General features: G+C 45.4%; 1 protein-coding gene across 2 annotated transcripts in view; it reads left to right on the top strand.

Annotated features, from left to right (window-relative positions):
* The window catches only part of khdrbs2 (KH domain containing, RNA binding, signal transduction associated 2), a 361,507-nt gene that overhangs the window by 318,759 nt on the left and 20,335 nt on the right, over positions 1 to 22,413 (top strand). For both annotated transcript variants that reach the window (XR_013886982.1, XM_080191957.1), the window contains exon 7: positions 1,170 to 1,252. Coding sequence is in view for 1 of the 2 variants with exons in the window: in XM_080191957.1 (XP_080048083.1) it covers positions 1,170 to 1,252 (83 nt within the window). In the remaining variant the exon portion in view is untranslated. The remainder of the gene's footprint in view (positions 1 to 1,169; positions 1,253 to 22,413) is intronic.

The following is a 22,413-nucleotide window of genomic DNA, read 5'->3' as shown; positions in this document are numbered from 1 at the left end:
ACTTTATAGACCTCTATAAGGTCTCCCTTCAGGCCCCTATGCTCCAGAGAAAAAAGTCCCAGTCTATCCAGTCTCTCCTTCTAACTCAAACCACCAAGCCCTGGTAGCATCCTAGGAAATCTCTTCTGCATTCTTTCTAGCTTAATAATATCCTTTCTATAATCGGGTAACCAGAACTATAAACAGTATTCCAAGTTCTTGCATCTTTAAATGCCTATAGATCCTGTCTCTCAAAATACCTTCCAACAACTTACCCACCACAGATGTGAGGCTCTCTGTAGTTTCCAGGCTTTTCTCTGCAGCCCTTTTTAAACAAAGACACAACATTTGCCACTGTCCAATCTTGATGCACCTCACCCGTGACTATCGATGATTGTCACTGATTATCTGGTCATTATCTGATTGTTGTTTGTAGAAGTTTACAGTTGTGTTTTAACATTTTTCAGTTCGTCTTTAAGATGATTGCTGAATAAAGAGACACACTGTCAAAGCTTTTTATCTTGTACTCTTGGTAATGCTGTTGCTATGGAAATGCACTGTGAATGCCCGGAAACCTTCTCCATGGCAACTCCTCTACCATTCAGACAACACTTGACAACCAGTCAGCACTCTCTTCACACGTAGTATAAATTGTTGTTCTCTTTGATTTGATTTATTATTGTCGCATGTATCGGAATACAGTGAAAAGTATTGTTTCTTGTGCGTGACACAGAAAAGCATACTGTTCCTAAAGTACACACGGGGGAAGAAAAGATGAAAGCGCAGAATGTAGTGTTACAGTCACAACTAGGACATGGAGAAAGATCTGGGGCGGGATTTTCCGACTGTGCTGTCCCCAAAACCGGAAAATCCCACTTGAGGTCAATGGACATTTGCACAGTTTGTAACCCACCCACTGTGGCAGGCAGGATGGAATAATTCTGCCCCCTGGTGTCCTTGCAAATCTGATCTGATGAGTGCAAGGTGAGAAGCTTTGGCTGCATGTCTCTTTTCCCAACGATACTCAAGTTCTCTTATGACCAAGCCACTATTTACAAGATCCTTGTTAAATCCTGCTATGTTTCCAATTCCTTCAATGCGTCTTCCACATTTAAACAAGGTTAGATATCGTCAAGCATCTGACGAGTATATTGAAGGAAAGAACCTGATCAGCTTTGTTGTCTCCCTAGGGATACGACGATGGCTATGGAGGAGAATATGATGAACAGAGCTACGACGCCTATGATAATAGCTACGCAAGCCAAGTGGAGAGGTGAGTTGAATGGAACAGGCAGTCCTTCAGTTTCACATTAGTTTCAACTGCACTATGTTAAAGAAATACACCAAGTTATTTGAGAAATAAAAAAGTAAATGAAAGGAAATTTGACACATCATCTCTGCTCCTAAATTATGCAGGAATATGTATCAGCATATCCATGGTCCGGTTGAGACATGATTACAGGAATGTACATGATGGTTCAGCCCCTCAATTCTGTTCCGTCATTCAGTTTGATCGCGGCTGAGTTGCACATTGACTCCCATTTAGCAACATTGGTGTTCATAGAACCATAGAATCCCTACAATGCAGAAGGATTCTGCCCATCAGGTCTGCACTGACCACACTCCCACCCAAGCCCTATCCCAATAACCCCACATATTTACCCTGCTAATCCCCCTAAACACTAAGACCAGAATTTTACCAGCACGCCAGCCACAGGAATCGGATAGGTGAATGGAAAAGCAGCATGGGAAAGTCGGTCAATCTTGGACGGGATTTTACCATTTCAGGATGAGCGAGACCGTAAAATCCTGCCCCGGGTGTCAACTAAGCATGGCCAATCCACCCAACCTGCACGTGTTTGGACTGTGAGAGGAAACCGGAGCACCCAGAGAAAACTCACGCAGACACAGGGAGAAGGTGCAGACTCTGCACAGACAAGCCAGGAATCGAACCCGGGTCCCTGAAGCTGTGAGGCAGCAGTGCTAACCACTGTGCCACAATTGTACTTCCCCTCAGTTCCTCTGTTGTAGCTATGAAGGGAAAACATGACGAGAGAAGGGATGGAGGTGTAAAAACAACCCTTACACATATTTATGTAACACTTCAGTAAAATATCCCAATGTGCCTCACAAGAGGCTGAAGACACAAAATGTGACACTTGAAGAGTTATTCTGGTACTAATATCCCACAACTGGTGGAGATCAGAGCGAGAGGAGGGTGGGATTTTAAAATCATGGCATTGCTAGCTATGTAAGTCAGTGCGCAGGGAAATGAAGGGTGAGCAGGACTTGGTACAGATTAGGACAAAGGCAGCAGAAATTTTGGAGCATCTCATATTAATGGGTGGTAAAATGTGAGAGGGCAGTCAGAAGTGCTTTGGAGCAGCAGAGAGTAGAAGTCACAAAGGCAAACATGGGGTTTTCAACAGCAGTGAGAGTGCAAAATCCAGAACCAAAGGTTCCCTCCCACCATCCACCTCCTGCTGCAAACATGGCCAGTCGTAATGTTCAAACCAGCCTGTTTCTGCCATTTCACAGCCAGATCGTTGGTGCATTGCTGGAAGCTCATTTTTCTGTTTATGGGATGTGGGTGTCATGGGTGTTGTTGGCTATACCATCGTTTGTTCTCCATCCCTCATTACCTTGGAGAAGATGGTGAACTGCCTTCTCGAACTGCTACAGTCCATGTTTCTTTTTAATTCATTTGTAGAATATGGGCGTCGCTGTCTGGACAGCATTTATTGCACATCCCCAGTTGCCCTTGAACTGAATGGTTGGCTAAGCCACTTCAGAGGGCAGCTGAGAGTCAACTACGTTGCTGTGGTTCTGGAGTCACATGTAGGTCAGACTGGGTAAGGATGGCAGATTTCCTTCCCTAAAGGACATTAGTGAACCAGACGGGATTTTCCCTCAGTGGTTTTCATGATCATCAGTAGATTCTTAATTCCAGGTATTTTTTTAACTGAATTCAAATTCCAGCATCTGCCGTGGCAGGATTCGAACCTGAGACCCGAGAACTGAGTTTCTGAATTAATAGTCTAGCCATCGCCTCCCCAAGTACAGTGCTGTTGGGGAGGGAGTTCCAGGCATTTCATCCAGCCACAGTGAAGGAATGGCAATGTATTTCCACGTCAGGATGGTAAGTGGTTTGAAGGGGAAGTTGCAAATAGTGATGTCCCCATGCATCTTCTGCCCCTTGTCCTTCTAGGCAATAGCAGTCATGAAATGCTGTCTAAGGAACCTTGGTGAGTTCCTGCAGTACACACTGCTGCCACTATGTGTCAGTAGTGGAGGGAGTGCCAATAGAAGGGGACTGCTTCGTTCTGGATGGTGTTGAGCTCCTTGAGTTTGGAGTCACTGGAGTTTAGAAGAGTGAGAGGGGATCTCACAGAAACTTATAAAATTCTAACAGGGTTAGACAGGGTAGACTTAGGAAGAATGTTCCCGATGGGGGAGTCCAGAATTAGGGGTCATAGTTTGAGGATAAGGGGTAAACCTTTAAGAACTGGGGTGAGGAGAGATTTCTTCACCCAGAGAGTGGTGAATGTGTGGAATTCACTATCACCGAATGTGGCTGAGGCCAAAACGTTGTGTGATTTCAAGAAGAAATTAGATATAACTCTTGGGGATAAAGGGTTCAAGAGATACGGTGTATCAGGATATTGAATTCGTTGATAAGCCATCATCATCATCTTGCTGCAGCTGTATAGGGCATTGGTGAGGCCGCAGCTGGAGTACTGTGTGCAGTTTTGGGCGCCGCACCTGCGCAAAGATATTTTGGCCTTGGAGGGAGTGCAGAGGAGGTTTACTAGGCTGGTACCGGAGTTGAGGGGGTTGAGCTATGAGGAGAGGCTGAATAAACTAGGCTTGTACTCGTTAGAGTTTAGAAGAATGAGGGGAGATCTCATTGAGACGTATAAGATGATGAATGGGATGGATAGGATAGAGGTGGAGAGACTCTTCCCGCTCAAAAAAGACAGTAGGACTAGGAGGCACAGCCTCAAGACAAAGGGGAGGCGTTTTAGAACGGAGTTGAGGAGGAACTTCTTCACTCAAAGGGTGGTGAATCTCTGGAATTCTCTGCCCATTGAAGTGGTGGAGGCTGCCTTGCTAAATATTTTCAAGAAACGGGTTGATGGGTTTTTGATAAGACAGGAGATTAAGGGTTATGGGGAGAGGGCCGGAAAGTGGAACTGAGCCACAACAGATCAGCCATGATCTTATTGAATGGTGGGGCAGGCTCGAAGGGCTAGATGGCCTACTCCTGCTCCTATTTCTTATATTCTTATGTTCTTAAGTTGAATGGCGGAGCAGACCCTAAGGGCTGAATGACCTACTTCTGCTTCTAGTTTCCATGAATGTTGTTGGAACTGTACCCATCCAGGCAGGTATTCCATCACAGTCCTGACTTGTACCTTGTAGATGATGGACAGGCTTCAGGGAGTCAGGAGGTGAGTTACTCACTGCAAGACTCCCAGCCTCTGATCTGCCCTTGTAGCCGCAACATTTACATGGCTAGTTCAGTTCAGTTTCTGGTCAATGGTAACCTCAAGGATGTTGATAGCCGTGACTCAGAGATGGCAATAAAATTGAAGGTTAACGGGAAATGGGTAGACACTCTCTTGTTGAAGATGGACATTGCCTGGCACTTGTGTGGTGCGCTTGTAACTTGGCACTTAGCAAGCCTGGCCTGGATATTGTCCAGGTCTCTGTTTAAAAATAAGAGGGTGTCCATTTAAAACAGAGAAGAGGAGAATTTGTTTGCTCCCAGATGGTCATGAGGCAGTAGAGGCAAATATTTGAATATTTTTAAATGCAGAGGGAGACAGATTCTCAATAAGCCAAGGGCTGAAAGGTTATAGGGGTCGGGAATGTGGAGTTGAGCTTACAGTCAGATCAGCCGCGATCTTATTGAATGGCGGAGAAGGGTTACACTTCCTGATTCATACATTTGTGTGTGTACTTGGACGGCTACTGACGAGTCACAAATGGTGCTGAGCACCGTGCAATCATCAGCGAACATCTCCCGCACTTCACCCCACCCCCCCACCCCCGCAAGGGAGCACATTGGAAATGCCAGCGTGCACCCTCCCCCACCCGCCCAGCACTCGGCCTTTCCCAGCGCACGTCACACGGTGCCTCCTGAATGACTGCAAGATCAGGAGGTATTACTCTTTCGAGTGATATTGATCATTCTGGTCCGGGAGAACATTTCAATGCTTCTGCTGGTTCCAGCGATTCTGACTCCTCTCTATATTGGTACTGTCGCGTTTTGCAGTGTCCGTATTCCGACGCACGCCTGGTGGATTAGTCATGCCAAATTCTAGAATACAAGAACAGGGACGTACGGCTGGTGCTGTGAAAGATTCTGGTCAGACCGCATTTGGAATATTGTGAGCAGTTTTGGGCCCCATACCTCAAGAAGGGTGTGCTGGCCTTGGGAAGAGTCCAGAGGGGCTTCACAACAATGATTCCAAGAATGGAGGATTTGTCAGACGAGGAGCGATTGAGGACTCTGGGTTGGAGTTTAGAAGGACGAGGGGAGATCTCATTGAAACTTACAGAATACTGAGAGGCCCGGATAGAGTGGACATGGAGAGGATGTTTCCACTAGTAGGAGAGACTAAAACTCAAGGGCACAACCTCAGAGTGAAGGGACGCTCCTTTAGAATTGAGATGAGGAGGAATTTCTTCAGCCAGAGGGTGGTGAATCTGTGGAACTCATTGCCACGGAAGGTTGTGGAGGCCAGGTCATTGAGTGCCTTTAAGACAGAGATAGATAGGTTCTTGATCAATAAGGGGATCAAGAGTTATGGGGAGCAGGCAGAAGAATGGGGATGAGAATTATATCAGCCATGATTGATTCGATGGGCCAAATGGCCTAATTCTGCTCCAATATCTTATGGTCTGTTATGGTAGTACAGATGGATGAATGGAGCTGGCAAGTCGAGTGATGCTGGTGAAATGATACCAGTGATTCTAGTGATGTGGTAGCTTCTGGTAAAGTTAGTAAATCTGGTGATCCTAGTAATCCTGGGAAGCCTTGCGATTGAAGAGTAACTGATAATTGCAGTGAACCTAGCAAGTGGGGGTGCTGTAAGTCTAATGATACAAGTAACTGCAGTGAAGCTGGTACATCTAGTGGTACTCGTAATTATAGAGGTTCCAGCAGTATGAGTAATTGCTGGAATATAGGTTAATCACAAACGTGATTTACCACCTCTCCATCTGGAGTGTGGTTCTCGGTCCGCCCGGAGCGCGGTTCTCGGTCCGCCCGGAGCGCGGTTCTCCATCCGCCCGGAGCGCGGTTCTCGGTCCGCCCGGAGCGCGGTTCTCGCTCCGCCCGGAGTGCGGTTCTCCATCTGCCTGGAGCGCGGTTCTCAGTCCGAGCTGCCATTCTCCACCTGGAATGTGTTCCGTAGTTAAAAAGGATGTTGTGTGCTTTACCTTACTGAACACAGAGTCCTGCTAATGACAGCAATGGTGAATCAGCAAACTGTATACCAGAGCATGGAGCAGGAGTTGTACTGAGTGAAATAAAACCTTCCCAAGTCACTGCACTCATTGATCAGCCTTTCACCCCTTTCCATTCATATCAAAATATTAACTGAATAAATCTGGAATCGTTTGCAAAGAAATGTGCTGTCTTAAACACCAGTCTCTCAGTAATAGTGACATTCTTCAATCAGTTTTTATGTGTGCCTTAAGAACCTGTTAAATAGGTGACAGTCTATTGAACAGTAATTTTTGCAGTGACTCACACTGATGGATCTGCCTGAAGGCAGGCTCTCTGCTCACTGCTCCACACATTGTGGTTTTGGACTTCCCTCTTCAGTCGCTCGCTGGAACCTCCCATTTCCAAGTTGTCTAACTCCATCGTTTTCTTACTCTCTCTTGGTCTACACCTCTTTAATCCTTCTTCAATCACCTCGGTCAGCAGCTGCTCGTGTTCTAGGATATGATCAGTCCAGCCTTGTTGCCTTTTCTTGACGATTTTCCTCAATGATCTTTCCTCCGCCGCCATCTTGAAAACATCACCATTGTTGGTGCGATTGGTCCACTCCATCCTTCCCCAGAACCACATTTCACTGCTTTATACTCCATAGATGACAGGTGCCGTTTCTCCAAAAAATATTCTAAATGCTGAACGAGCATGAACACGGGAGAGATTCACGCCCAACTTTTCAGTAATCTTTCAGACACAATCTTATGCCACTTAGTGCAAAAAAAGAGGCAAAGTGTAATTCATGCCAGTAGGGGGAGTGGGTGGAGTCTATTCTCACCGAAAAGCTAGCTGATCACAGCTAGAGTGCGCTGTTGCACGTGTGCAGATCTCTCAGTGTTTAATATACAGGTGTACACGGAACACGAGAGATCTGTCAGTCCCCCAACCCCCTGGATTTCGTGCCCTCAATCCCCCCTGGAAATTGCTTCAATGCCCCACCCCACCCCAGCTGATCACCTCCCCCATCCCTTCCCCCATGCCCTGACCAAACGCCACCCTGGCCAATTCCCAATTGCAGAGTGTGTAGCCCTCTGCCTGCCTCCCTCCCTTCAAGCCTCAGCTCTTGGCACTGCCCAGTGGGCAGTGTCAGGGTACCCAGTGGGCAGCACCAGACAGGCAGTGCCAGAGCCAAGGGGCACTGTCCCCTGCCCACAACCACTTGGGAGGCCCTCAGTGTCCTGCCATCCCACTGACAAGCCAATCCCTGTTGGTGGGGACCATAAATGATACACGCTGGTGAGAAAATTCACTGCTGAAGCCATTAAGGCAAGTAAGCACAGATAGTTCCGTCCCGGGCTCATTAATCACATTCAAATGAATAGTTAAATATTCAAATTAGCCTCTTGCTCTTCCCGTTCATTCCATTCACGCTTCTCAAGGTTCACTCCAAATCACAGTTTTAATCAATCTTTTCAAATCTCGACTCATCCCTAAGCTCAGAAATTCTGAGCTATCAGAAATCGATGGCCAACGAATGGTATCTAATTCAGTTTACATTTTCCACCCTTGGTGTCAGCTATCCACAATCTATAGCAATGATTTTGTTTGTTACTCTTTTCTTTCAGAGGTTGTGAGCATTGTGTACACCCATCCCTAATTGCCCCTTGAACTGAACGGCTTGCTCGGGCATTTCAGGGGACAGTTAAGAGCCAACCACTTTGCTGTGGCTCTTGTAGGCCAGACCAGATAAGGACAGCAGATTTCCTTCCCTAAACGATATGGCCGAACTAGGTGGGCTTGTTAAAACAACAATGACAACATTTGCACACTCACCATTACTGTGACTCGCTTTCAATTCCAGATTTGAATTTAAATTCAGCCAGTTGCCACGGCGAGATTTGAACCCATTTCCTCAACGCACATTCCTGCCTAGCTTTGTATCATTTCCGAACTTGGAAATGTTCCATTTTGTCATTCCCCCACATCCAAATCGGTGATATACATGGTGAACAGCGGGGGCCCACACCCTGATCCTTGTGGTACTCCACTAGCCACAGCCTGCCAGTTTGAGAATGACCCATTGATTCCTACTCTCTGCTTTCTGCCTGTCAGCCAACCCCCAATATATGACAGCCTGTTGGCCCATGTGCTTTTATTTTGCTATTTAACCTGCTGTGGGCAACTTTAACCTTTTGAAAATCTAAATAAACTACATCTATCAGCTTTCCTTTGTCGATTTTGTTCACAGCATTTTCAGAACACAAGTTTGTCAGACGTGATTTCCTGTTTGTAAATCCATGCCAACAATGTCCAGTTAGATAATGATTACCCACACGTCTTTATCACACCCTTTATAATAGATTCCAGCGTTTTCCCCACTACTAATGTAAGGTTAACAGGTCTGCAGTCCTCTGCTTTCTCTCTCCCTCCATTCTTAAATAACGGGGTGACAAAAGAAAAGATATCGGAGAAAGTTGCTGATTACAGGACTATTCAAGCCCTCTCCTTAAAAGCAGGGACGGATTAATGCAGGAGGATGCAGATGTAGAATTTGTCTGAGCCAATCCTGACCTCAGTTATGCAAGAAAGTCTATACAGCATCATAGAATCCCTACTGTACAGCTGGAGGCCATTCAGCCACTCAAGTCTACCCCAACACCAATCCCACCCGGGCCCCATCCCCATATATTTACCTTGCTAATCCCTCTGACACTATGGGGCAATTTAGAATCAACCTAACCCGCACATTTTTGGAGTGTTGGGGGGGAAATCGGAGCAAACCCACGCAGACGTGGGGAGAATGTGCAAACTCCACTTAGACAGTCACCCGAGGCCAGAATTGAACCCGGGCCCCTGGCGCCACCACACCGCCCATCAGCTTCGATTCTGGCCTTGAGTGACTATCTGTGTAAAGTTTGCGCATTCTCCCCATGTCTGCATGTTTTTTTTTTCCCTCCTCTAAACTGCTCCTCTTAAGCCAGCCACTTCATTTGAATGATATAGTGAACTAAAATTTCCCTTCGAAACTATTTTGTTCGGTTATTTACATTACTTAATTCAAGTCATTGAGCAACTGGAAAATGTTAGTTGAAAAATGAGTTTGAATAACAAGGAGCAGTTGCTGTTTAAAATAACCTCGATACAGGGGTGACTATTAATTATGCAATTTTACTAATAGTTTGGGTGATATGCCATTATGTATCGAAAACAACTTAAGGGCAGCATTTTATTAAACTAGCAATGCAATCTTTATGCACACGATAAGCTGGATAATAGTTTGATAGGAATATATAAATGGGTCAATTGGGATGATGTCAGATTTAACAATAAATTTCAGTGAGCTGATTAAGTTTGATTGCAGTGAATGTGATAACACTTTCTAAATATTCCAAAACCATTACTACTTATTCAGTCTGAAGGCACAGTGGTTAGCACTGCTGCCTCACAGCACTAGGGACTCGGGTTCAATTCCCGGTTTGGGTCACTGTCTGTGCACGTTCTCCCCGTGTCTGCACGGGTTTCCTCGGGGTGCTCCGGTTTCCTCCCACAGTCCGAAAGACGTGCTGGTTAGGTGCATTGACCATGCTAAATTCACCCTCACCGTACCCGAACAGACACCGGAGTATGATGACTAGGGGATTTTCACAGTGACTTCATTGCAGTGTTAATGTAAGCCTACTTGTGATGCTAATAAATAAACTTTAAGAAAAAAACATAAGAACATAAGAAATAGGAGCAGGAGTAGGCCATCTAGCCCCTCGAGCCTGCCCCGCCATTCAATAAGATCATGGCTGATCTGTCGTGGCTCAGTTCCACTTTCCCGCCCTCTCCCCATAACCCTTAATCCCCTTGCCTATCAAAAACCTATCAACCCCCGTCTTAAATATATTTAGCGAGGCAGCCTCCACCACTTCAACGGGCAGAGAATTCCAGACATTCACCACCCTTTGAGTGAAGAAGTTCCTCCTCAACTCCGTTCTAAACTGCCCCCCCCTTTATCTTGAGGCTGTGCCCTCTAGTCCTACTGTCCTTTCTGAGCGGGAAGAACCTCTCCACCTCTATCCTATCCATCCCATTCAACATCTTATATGTCTAGTTTATTCAGCCTCTCCTCATAGCTCATTAAAACTTTAAAACTTTAAGGCAGCAGCAACAATGACTGGAAGCACCCTGATAGAGTGCAGTGAGATCGATTTGAAGGCCTGATTTGAAAATGGTGATTGCCATGAATAAATGCGCAGCAGGACATTTTCCTAGAATCATAGAAACCCAACAATACAGGAAGAGGCCATTCAGCCCTTCGAGTCTAGCACCAACCACAATCCCACCCAGGCCTATCCCCATATCCCTACACATTTACCCACTTATTCCTCTAACCGACACACTGAGGGCAATTTTTTTTTCGGCATAGCCAATCAACCTAACCCACACATCTTTGGACTGTGGGAGGAAACCAGAGCACCCAGAGGAAACCCACGCAGACACGAGGAGAATGTGTAAACTCCGCACAGACAGTGACCCAATCCGGGAATCGAACCCAGGTCTCTGGAGCTGTGAAGCAGCAGTGCTAACCACTGTGCTACCATGCCGCCCCAGTGAGATTTTGTGTGATTGGCAATGCTACAAATAGGTCAGATTGCATTGTGCTTGGAACGTGGAGCTGGCTATAACAAGGAGTGATTAAGGGAAAGCTCGATAAACACATCAGGGCAGATGATGGCACAGTGGTTAGCACTGCTGCCTCACAGCAACAGGGACCCGTGTTCGATTCCAAGCTTGGGCCACTGTCTGTATGGAGTTTGCATGTTCTCCCCATGTCTGTGTGGGTTTCCTCTACAGAATAAAAGCATATTTTGATTTGATTTATTATTGCCACATGTATTGGGATACAGTATTGTTTCTTGCGCGTTATACCGTCATAGAGTGCATAGGGGAGAAGGAAAAGAGAGGGTACAGAATATAGTGTTACAGTCATAGCCAGGGTTTAGAGAAAGATCAGCTTAATGTAAGGATGTGCTGGTGGGCTATTTGAATAAGGGTGGGAGGCTATTTGAATAAGGGTGGGCTACATACATCAGTATGTAGCCCAGATGGGCTGAATGGCCTGTCTCTGTGCTCTACGTGCTGTGGACCTGTGTGTGTCCAAAAAGACCAAGGGTGGCTGGAATTTTGATCACATTTTCCTGAGCCAGAATGTTCAGGCTCTTAATAACATCAAACCTTAATCCCTCTGCTAATACCTGGTATTAAATGTTCATCCACAAAGTTGATTTCAGAGGCTTTACAATCCACTGTACTTCGGGCATCATGCTGCCTGCTGTTACAAGGGATTTACCATGTTGGCAAATGCACTGAATGTTGAGTATTGGCCACCGCAACCTGGCAGAATCATGTCAAATCAGAAGGAAACCGTTCAGCCCATTGGGCTCGTGCTGGTCCTTTGGAGAAGTGATCCACTTAGTCTATCTCTACCCCCCTCCTGCAGTTCCCCCACAGCCCTGCAAATTCTTCCTTTTTTCAGAGTGGCATCCTCAATAGGTAGCACCGTCACGGCTTCCAGTCCCACTCCAGGATCTGAGCGCAGCAATCAAGGCGGACACCTTATAGGAGAGGCGATGGCGGAGTGGTATGGTGGCTGGACTAGTAATGCAGAGACCCAGGGTAATTCTCTGGAGACTCACGTTCGAATCCCACCACAGCAGATGGTGAAATTTGAAATCGTTAAAAATGTGGAGTTAAAAGCCCAATTATGACCATAAAATCATCGTTGGGAGAAGCCCATCTGGTTCACTGATGTCCTTTAGGGAAGGAAATCTGCCGTCCTTACCTGGCCTAGCCTACATGTAACCACAGCAATGTGGTTGACTCTCAAATGCCCTCAGGGATGGGCAATAACTGCTGGCCCAGTCGATAATGCCCATGTCCCATGAACGGATATTAAAAAAAACACTCCAGTGCAGTTCTGAGGAATTGTTTCAGGAGGTGCTAAACTTCAGATGGGGTATTAAACCAGGGCCACATCCATCTGCTCAGGTTGAGGACATACATCTCTTCGATGTAGGACATAAACCTATAGAGGACATACACTGTATTGAGAAAGTAGAGATGTAGGTGGCACAGTGGTTAGCATTGCTGCCTCACAGCGTCAGAGATCTGGGTTCAATTCCTGGCTTGGGTCACTATCCGTGCACATTCTCCCCACGTCTGCGTGGGTTTCCTCCAGGTTCGCCGGTTTCCTCTCTCGGTCTGAAAGACATGCTGGTTAGGTGCATTAGCCATGCTAAATTCTCCCTCAGTGTAACCCGAACAGTTGCCAGAGTGTGGCGACTAAGGGATTTTCATAATAACTTAATTGCCGTGTTAATGTAAGCCTATTTGTGACGGGAAGTGTCCTGGACAACATTTATCCCTCAATCCAAAGCACAAAGCACCTCGTCTTTATCGCATTGCCGTTCGTGCAATCACGGTGCGCGCAAATTAGTATCTTCCGACAACCACACTTCAAAAATATTTCGTTGATTGTAAAATGCTTTGGGACGTCTGGCATTCATGTAAAGTGTTATTTAAATACAAGTCTTTCTTTCTTTCTTATCCCAATTTGCAAACCACTGTTGAATTATGTATAACAATTCTCCACGCACGAGAGAAAAAGTTATCTGGTTTTTGCAGCAATTACCTTAAATTTGTCTCCTTTGCTTACCAACTCTCATGCCAACAGAAACAATCCCTCTCCATTTACTCGCTCAAGTATAATTTACAACATTTCCATCAAATCTCCCCATAAACTTCATCTGCTCTGAGGAGAACAATGCCAGTTTCTTTCTTTCCTTTTTAATTAAGTAATCATTACCTGATTTAAAATCTCAAGTCATAATAAATTTATATAAGTTTACAAGGGATGCTACAATTTTGTTGCAGCTCCGGGGCAACTATTAACAATACAAAAAATTGTCACCAGTGTTTTAACCATTCGTACCACTTACCTACAAGTCTAGGTTGCAATGATTTTCTTATTTATTGGTGTCACAAGTAGGCTTACATTAACACCACAATGAAGTCACTGTGAAAATCCCCTAGTCGCCGCACTCAGGCTCAGGTACACTGAGGGAGAATTTAGCATGGCCTGTGCACCTAACCAGCATGTGGGAGGAAACCAGAGCACCCGGAGGAAACCCACGCTGACACGGGGAAAATGTTCTGACTTCGTACAGTGACCCAAGCCAGGAATCGAACCTGGGTCCCTGGCTCTGTGAGGCAGCAGTGCCAAACACAGTGCCACTGTGCCTTACTGAACCTGTGTTCCCAGTTTTAGCCTCAACATTACTGTCTCTCCCAATAAAGTGTGCGTTGCGTAATGCGGTCCCACAAAGAGGGAAAACCCTGCCAGAAGACAATGTGATGGACACATCCCGCCCTTTGCTGAAGACTCTGATGAAGAGGAGGATTTGCAATGCCAGCTGGTGTGAATGCCAATCCACTGGAGGGTCTGGGTGCCAGGAAGACAAGAGATTCATTCGTAGTAAGATGATTCCTTCCACAATAATTCTGTAACGCGACAGCAACTTCTCAGTCCTTGCTCCACCTTCTTGTCTTATCACCCTGTCATTAACACTGAGATCCAGTTTACTTTCTGATAATCTCTTGGGCAAATGCTTCCATTTAACTAGGCTTACTCTGGGTGTGATGCGTCATGCTAAATTCCCCAATTATTCATGAAATGCCTAAATTCTTCACTTGTGCACTGAGGGCTACTGTCACATGTCACAATGTCAGGAATGCCACGATGGCTGGTGTGTTTTCAGGCAGTCTGTAATCTCACTGGTAGTTATTAATATCAGCTGGCCTAACTCCCAGTAGTCTGAATAATTCTTGACTGTGACATGATAATCAGTTCCAGCAAGAATGGATGGTCTATTCTAAGCTTCATCCATGGTCTGTCTGGGATATCATTGGTTACTGAGCAGCTCTTTATCTTGCTTAACCTTGATGCTCATTCCAAACACTGCACTGACTGATATAGACCTTGATCTCACTGCGTGTAATTGTCCAGTAGAGCATTCCTCTTGCCTTCCTCAGATAAGACTCAATTCCTTGATGGTGATTGGATTCAGTTCAGCATTTCTTTACTCATCTCTTTAGAGATATAGACTCTAGCCATTGTGTCACCTTGGGCAATCACTTTATATAAAGTGATCTTGTGGGACATGGGCATCACTGGATAGTCCAGCATTTATTGCCCATTCAGAATTGTTCTTGGGAAAGTGGGATGAACTACCTCCTTAACTGCTGTAGACCATGTGGTGTAGGTACACCCACTGTGCTGTTAGGGATAGAGTTACCAGACTTTGGCTCAGTGAGAAGTGAATGAAAATTGAAACAGTTCTAAGTCAGGATGTATCTGTTGACCCGCACATCTTTGGACTGTGGGAGGAAACCGGAATACCTGGAGGAGACCGGCAGAGACATGGGGAGAATGTGCAGACTCCCCACACACAGTGACCCAAGGCTGGAATTGAACCTGGGTCCCTGGCACTGTGAGGCAGCAGTGCTAACCACTGTGCCACAATGCTGCCCAACAATAGCAGTTAGAAAAAAAGAAAGTGACATTGTTATTTATTGTGTCGCTGTTTGTGGGATCTTGCTGAGCGTAGACTCAAGAACAGCTTCTTCCCTGCTGCCATCAGACTTTTGAATGGACCTGCCATATGTTAAGCTTACCTTTGTCCCTAGATATGGCTGCAACACAACATTCAGCACCCTCTCCTTGCCTTCACTATGTAGGTATGTTTTGTTGGTATAACACACAAGAAACAATACTCTTCACTGGATACTAATACATGTGACAATAATAAATCAAATCAAATCAAAATTGGCTGCCATGTTTCCAAGGTTACAACAGGATTAAAAACTGTTGGATTAGCTGTAAAGCACTTTGGGGAAACGTTGGGGTTATGAAAGATGCTCTAGAAAAGAAAGTTTTTTTTATCTTCAGATTGTCATTAAAATCTGCAATCAATTACCCACCCCCCCTCCCAATCTCCCCCAACTCTATAAAATAAGATAATCCCCCCTCCTTGGTGGTCACTTGTATAATATTACATCTCTTAGATACTGCCCAGAAACAAGAAGTTATCAGACTAAATTTTTGATGTGATTTGATTTATTATTGTCACATGGTATACAGTGAAAAGTATTGTTTCTTGCAGGCTATACAGACAAGCATACTGTACATAGAGTATATAGCAGAGAAGGAAAAAAGAAGGGTGCAAAATGTAGTGTTACAGTTATAGCTAGGGAGAAAGATTAGCTTATCATAAGGTGGGTTCATTCAAAAGCCTGATGGCCGCAGGGAAGTAGTAGTTCTTGAATCAGTTGGTACTTGACCTCAGACTTTTGTATCTTTTCCCTGACAAATGAAGGTGGAAGAGAGAATATCCACATCGCATGGAATGTTTACGCTGGCCGCTTTTCCGAGATAGTGGAAAGTGTAGATAGAGTCAATGGATGGGAGGCTAGTTGGCATGATGGACTGGGCTAAATTCACGACCCTTTGTAGTTGGAGCCATATCAAGCTGTAATACATCTATGGTGCATCTGCATTAAATTGCTGACAGTAGTAATGGACATGCCAAATTTCCTTAGTCTTCTGAGAAAGTAGAGGTGTTGTTGTACTTTCTTAACTATAGCATCAATGTGGAGGGACCAGGACAGGTTGTTGGTGATCTGCACACCAAGAAACTTGAAGCTCTCAACCCTTTTCACTTCATCCCCATTGATGTAGACAGGGGCATGTCCTCAATTGCACCAAGTGGGCACTAATATAGATTCGCACCTACTTTTTTATGCTTGAACAGAAGAAAATATGCCATTATGGAATCCCACCGCACACAAGGGGCTACTGGTTTGAAGCTTTGGAATAGCTATCCACTTCATCCCGTACCTTTGCCTTCGTCACCTAGCCCTTGCCTGTGTTAATTAATCTGTTTCTTTAGTGTTTTCCACAGGGTTAGCACCAGCCTCCTACAAGCTACAGGAGTACATATTTTGCTTGAGCAAGCCTAAGTCAATTAATATGTGTCAGAATTCTGAAGTCTGACAAACAAATGGAAGATTAATTTGCCGCTACCAATTGGAAGTCGACTCATCAGTCTTAATCTGCTGACAATTGGATTATTGTAGCAACTATTCAGTCTAGACAAGCATCCTGCATATCTTTTTTAAACGTGGTAGTTGAATCATTATGAAAGCTATAATATGCAGCACAGTGCTTAGCACTGCTGCCTCACAGCACCAGGAACCCGGGTTCGGTTCCTGGCTTGGGACACTATGTGTGGAATTTGCATGTTCTCTCCGTGTCTGTGTGGGTTTCCTCAGGTGCTTCAGTTTCCTCCCACAGTCAAAAGATGTGCGGGTTAGTTGGATTAGCCATGCTAAATTGCCCCTTCGTGTCAGGGGGTCTAGCTAGGGTAAATGCATAGGGTATTGGAGATAAGGCCTGGGTGGGATTGTGATCAGTACAGCCGCAATGGGCCAAATGGCCCCCTTCTGCACTGTAAGCTTCTATAATTCTATGCCACGCTATCACTTTTTTTATTCATTTGTGGGACATGGATGTTGCTGGCTGGGGTTTATTGCCCGGTTGCCCGAGGGTAGTTGCGAGTCAACCACATTGCTGTGGCCCTGGAGTCATATGTAGGCCAGACCAGGTAAGGACGGCAGATTTCCTTCTCTAAAGGACATTAGTGAACCAGATGGGTTTTTCTGACAATCAACAATGGTCTTCAGTAGTGTTATCCAACTATAATCTAAACACTTTCCAAGTATCCCAGCTCAACACGACAAACAAGGACAGCAATTCAATCACTTCTCTACTTAACATTTCTGGTACCAACTCAAACACAAATAGCTGCAACTCATCAACTCTCCATCGAACTTTAACTTGAACTGAACAGCAACTTCAACTAATCTTCAACTGCACTTTAACCAAACATCGACTCCAGCCATTTAACTGAAAATAGTTGCTACTGAGTGAGGAAAACCTTGGCCAAGAAATATCCTCAATGTGGAATCTACCTTCTTCTCTCTGAAGTATTCTTCAGGATACAAGCTTTCCTGTGGTGGTTGTTCTCTTGGAGTTATCGCTACCAAACAAAGCCCAATGGTGTTACCAGAGACTGATCACATGGCTTGACCATCCAGTGAGATTGCTTTTGAACGACGCCATGATACGTAGCTCATTTTACATGTCCCACACTTTAGCAGCCATAAATCGGAGCCCACACGATCTCTTTTAACAACTTCTCTGATCTGACCAACACCGGAATCTTCAGATCACAGCTCCCAGACCAGACCCTCTTTACCACCTGCATTTGGTTTTAATCTATAAGTTGACCAAAATTCCCAACATGCTTCACTCTCAGCCAGAATAGCCATGTTGAGGCCATTATCGTTGTTAAATTATTGTTGCAATGTTCTTTCTCTGTCTACAGTAGAATCTTAATTCTAGATATTTGTTATTGAATTCAGATTCCATGGTGGGCGGGATTCCAGCCATGGCGGAATTCATAGCATCCTAAAGTGCAGAAGGAGACCATTCAGCCCATCAGTCCCACCCAGCCCCATCTCCATAACCCCATGCATTTACTCTAGCTAGCCCCCCCGACACTAAGGGGCAATTTGCCGTGGCCAGTCGACCTAACCCGCACGTCTTTGGAGTATGGGAGGAAACGGAACACCCGGAGGAAACCCACGCAGACACGGGGAGAATGTGCAAACTCCACACAGACAGTGACCCAAGCCAGGAATCGATCCCGGATCCCTGGCACTGTGAGGCAGCAGTGCTAACCACGGTGCCACTGTGCCACCCCATTCACAGTGGGCAAAGAATTCAGGATTTTCCATACCCATCGTGTGATGAAATGCAATATTCCTTCCCTTCTGGACAACCTGACTCCCGTTTTAAGATTACTCTCCCTGATCTTTGATCCCCATGTCAAAGCAAGTAGTCACTCCCTATCTATCAACCCTAGGGAATCCTTTGAACATTCATCATAACGTGATAAGCATCAGCATTTGATGATGTTATTCTGTTGATACAGATGACGGTTTCTGTTGCTGAAATGCCTGAAAAATATGAGCAAATAGTTTACTCGTGACAGTTAATGTGGACACATAGCGCTGGAACTCCCAAGTCATTTTGTATTACATCTGGCATGTTGAGAGATCCATTGGTACATGAAAAACATTGGAAAGTTTGTAATTATTCAAATGCTGAGGCGTTTGGTTCCCTTTGGGTAAACCTTAGCAACCGTGACATGAATTTCAAAGTGAAGATGTTTAAGATGTCTTTGCAGCGATGGGCCTTCTTCAAGTTATCGTCCCTTGTTTGGTGACCCTTGATTCGATGGACCTGTATCAATCCATTCCTTTGTTTCATGTGAGGATGTTGTCCAACCACAAAATTATTCACAGGCTTTGTTGTTCCCACAGCATTTAGGGTGGGCGTGGAACGTCCGCGATGGAATTAGATCTCGGTTGGGGGGGGGGGGGGGGGGGGGGGGGCTGCGTATCACTGGTGGCCAATCAGAAGCCGTCCACTTTACTCCTCAGCCTCGCTGAGATGCTAATGGAGCTGCGAGGATTTTCCGTGAACAATTTTGCAAATTTAAAAGCAGACACGTGGGCAGTTTATCACAACAGGGGGTGGGTAATTCAAATCGTTCATGGCTGATCTCCACGTAAACGCCACCTTCCTATTTATTAGTGTCACAAGTAGGCTTACATTAACACTGCACTGAAGTTTTGAAATACAGTGATAAGTATTGTTTCTTGTGCGCGATACAGGCAAAGCATACCATTCTTAGAGTACATAGGAGAGAAGGAAAGATATGATGTTCAAGGGCGTTCAAATGGTCAGTGGATAAGTATATGGGTAACATTGGAATAGTTTAGGTTAGAGGGTCATTAGATTGGTTCCACTGGTCGGCGCAACATCGAGGGCCGAAGGGCCTGTACTGCGCTGTAATGTTCTATGTTCTATGATGTATGATGTAGTGTTATAGTTGTAGCTGGAATGTAAAGAAAAATATGGGGAAGGTCCATTCAAAAGTCTGATGGTAGCAGGGAAGAAGCCGTTCTTGAGTTGGTTGGCACTTGATCTCAGATTTCTGTATCTTTTTCCCTACGGAAGAAGGAGTAAGAGAGAATGTCCGGGGTGACTGGGGTCCTTAATTATGCTGGCTACCTTCCTGAGCCAGCGGGAAGTATAGATGGAGTCAGTGAATGGGAGGCTGGTTTGCATGATAGACTGGGCTACATTCACAACCCTTTGCAGCTTCTTGTGGGCTTGTTCAGAGCAGGAGCCATGCCTTACATTCGGAAAGGACACTTTCTATGGCGCATCTGTAAAAGTTAGTGAGCGTCGTAGCGGACATGTCGAACTTCCTTAGCCTCCTGAAGGTGGGCTTTCTTAACTATCGCATTGGCATGAAGGGACTAGGGCAGACTGTTGGTGTGTCTGTAAAGAGGTCCTCCTGATTTCACCCCAACTCTGATTTTAACCTATAAGCCTCTTTCTCCTGGATACCCCCACCAGGGAAAAGAATTCTTTCACCTTAATGTTTTCCCAGTTATCTTAAGGCTTCCTGATTCTGGTTTTGCAATGCAAAATTGTACAAACTGCCTCTAATATTAATGAGCCAGCGAAACTATGAATGTAAACCAAGGGACGTGAACTGTGAATGGGACTTTGGTGCTGCATAGAATTGGCCTCATGTAGTAATTGTTTTGAGTACATTTAATTAAGAAGGGAACTTGATGTCTAATTGCTAAGTTCATTTATTATGGTATTAATACATTGTATTTATAGCTCATGTTCTTTCTCTGCATCTCTCATGAGAATGATCCCAGGAATGAAAATGGGAAGGCAGTGGCCTAATGGTATTATCACTAGACTATTAATCTAGAAGCTCTGGGGACCTGGGTTCAAATCCCGCCATGGCAGATGGTGGAATTTGAATTCAATATTAAAAATCCAGAATTAAGAATCTACTGGCGACTCTCACTTTCCCTGCAGAGAACTGCCTCACTAAACTGTCCAATTCTGCAACTGTATGTCTTTTAACCCCCCTCCCATCCTTGTTGAATGTCCCTCTGCCGTGGTCAGATGATCTGAAGTCCCAGCTCCTGTTCACACAGGCTGCCAGATCACCAAACCTACTGGACACTTGCAAGGGAATGCCCCTGTCCATGTCGCACTATCTGTGACCCCCGTGACTTGCCTGGGTTTGCAAAACCTCACTTACTGTACTGTCTGGAGACAACACACATCTCTTTAACCTGTGATCAGTGCTCCTTCCACTCACATTGTCGGCCACTTTAGGACTTGAACAGCAGGTTAGGTGTAAAGATTTGCATTCTAATCAGTAATCTCTAAACTGTCTGTGCTGTTATATGCTCTGTCTGAGGCCAGAACTCTCCATTCACCTGACGAAGGGACAAACCCCGAAAGCTTGTGAGTTTACTATCAAATAAATCGGTGGGACTTAAACCTGGTGTTGTCAGACTTTTTACTGTGTTACCCCCATCCTAGCCATGGACTAAATCACAAAACCCTAGTCTAAAGAGGTACACCTTCCTCTGGAACAAAGTGGTTGGTATTGTACGATCTTATTCGGGTGAGGCTCACGTGGGGGGAATGAAGGGAAAAATCCCATCCTAAGATTTGTCACTACAATATCCCAGGTCTGTCGCTAAGTCACTCAGTCACAGTGCTCACCTTGGGCAGAGAGCTGTCTGACAATTGCCTTGTGATAGGCTTGGGAAACTTGATAACCATTGATGGAGAGCACAGTGAATTCTTCACTGGAAACATGCACAGATTGAGGCTCCTTCTCATATCACAGCTCAAGCATCCTTCTATTACTCCTGTGACTTCATGTGGAGCTTCAGTTGAGTTTTTCTTTTGTTGCTTTAAGATAGTGTGAGGAAAGGTAAACCGAGGCCTTAAACCTTTCTAACCAGCTGAATTTTATTAACATTAAAGTGCACCTAGCTTCACGGATAGGGCTTCATGTAATCGTAGAATCTCTGTGGTGCAGACGGAGGCCATTCAGCCCATCGAGTCTGCACCAACAACAATCCCACCCAGGCCCCATCCCCGTAACCCCTATCCACATAGTCCCCCTGACACTAAGGGCCAATTTAGCACGGCCAGTCAACCTAATCAAGGTGGCAATTTTACCCGACGTTACCCAAACATTTTAATTTTATTCAGGGCAGCACGGTGGCACAATGTTTGACACTGCCGCCTCACGGTGTCAGAGACCTGGCTTGATTCCCACCTCTGTGAGGGGTCTGCACATTCTCCCCGTGCCTGCGTGGGTTTCCTCCGGGTGCTTCAGTTTTCCGTCAAGCCTGGAGCACATCAGCTCGGATGGAAGCACGCGCTTAAGGGTCGGGCAATGATATCTCGACCAACATTGCACTCCTGAAAAAAAAAATAGATCAAGTCATTCCTTGGGAACTATACCCACGAGAAATTAACACTTTTATGAGTTTGAAGAGAGGTGTCCTGGGACCTTATCTTCGAAGTGATATTTTCTGATGGTTTTTGGACAATACAGCAATGCACAACATTCCACTGCAGTGTCACAGTGCGTGTGAAACAATCCAACACTATCTGCTGTGTATAGAGTTATCAGAGCTGTACATGTGCTTTTAACAAGGGGCCATGTTCACAGTTTGTAATAAGCAGCAGACAGACATTGCATTCCCCCGACACTTCCATCGGACTGCAAAAGCCGTGAAGCGAAACTGACACCCCGCCTCGCAGAGTGAAAGTTACACGCTGTTGGTAAAAGAACCTGAGTTTCGGGGCTGGAGTGTGGGGGAAATGAGGAGCGCTCTTTTCCAAACGCAGCAAGTTGCCGTGATCTGGATCACGCTGCCTGAACAGGCGCCGAAAACAGATTCAATAATGATTCCTCAAA

The sequence above is a fragment of the Carcharhinus amblyrhynchos genome, chromosome 7 (assembly GCF_965287045.1).
Source record: "Carcharhinus amblyrhynchos chromosome 7, sCarAmb.v2.hapA, whole genome shotgun sequence".
Taxonomy (NCBI): Eukaryota; Metazoa; Chordata; class Chondrichthyes; order Carcharhiniformes; family Carcharhinidae; genus Carcharhinus; species Carcharhinus amblyrhynchos.
The sequence above is the reverse complement of the archived record's forward strand: the minus strand, read 5'-3'. Positions and strand labels throughout refer to the sequence as shown.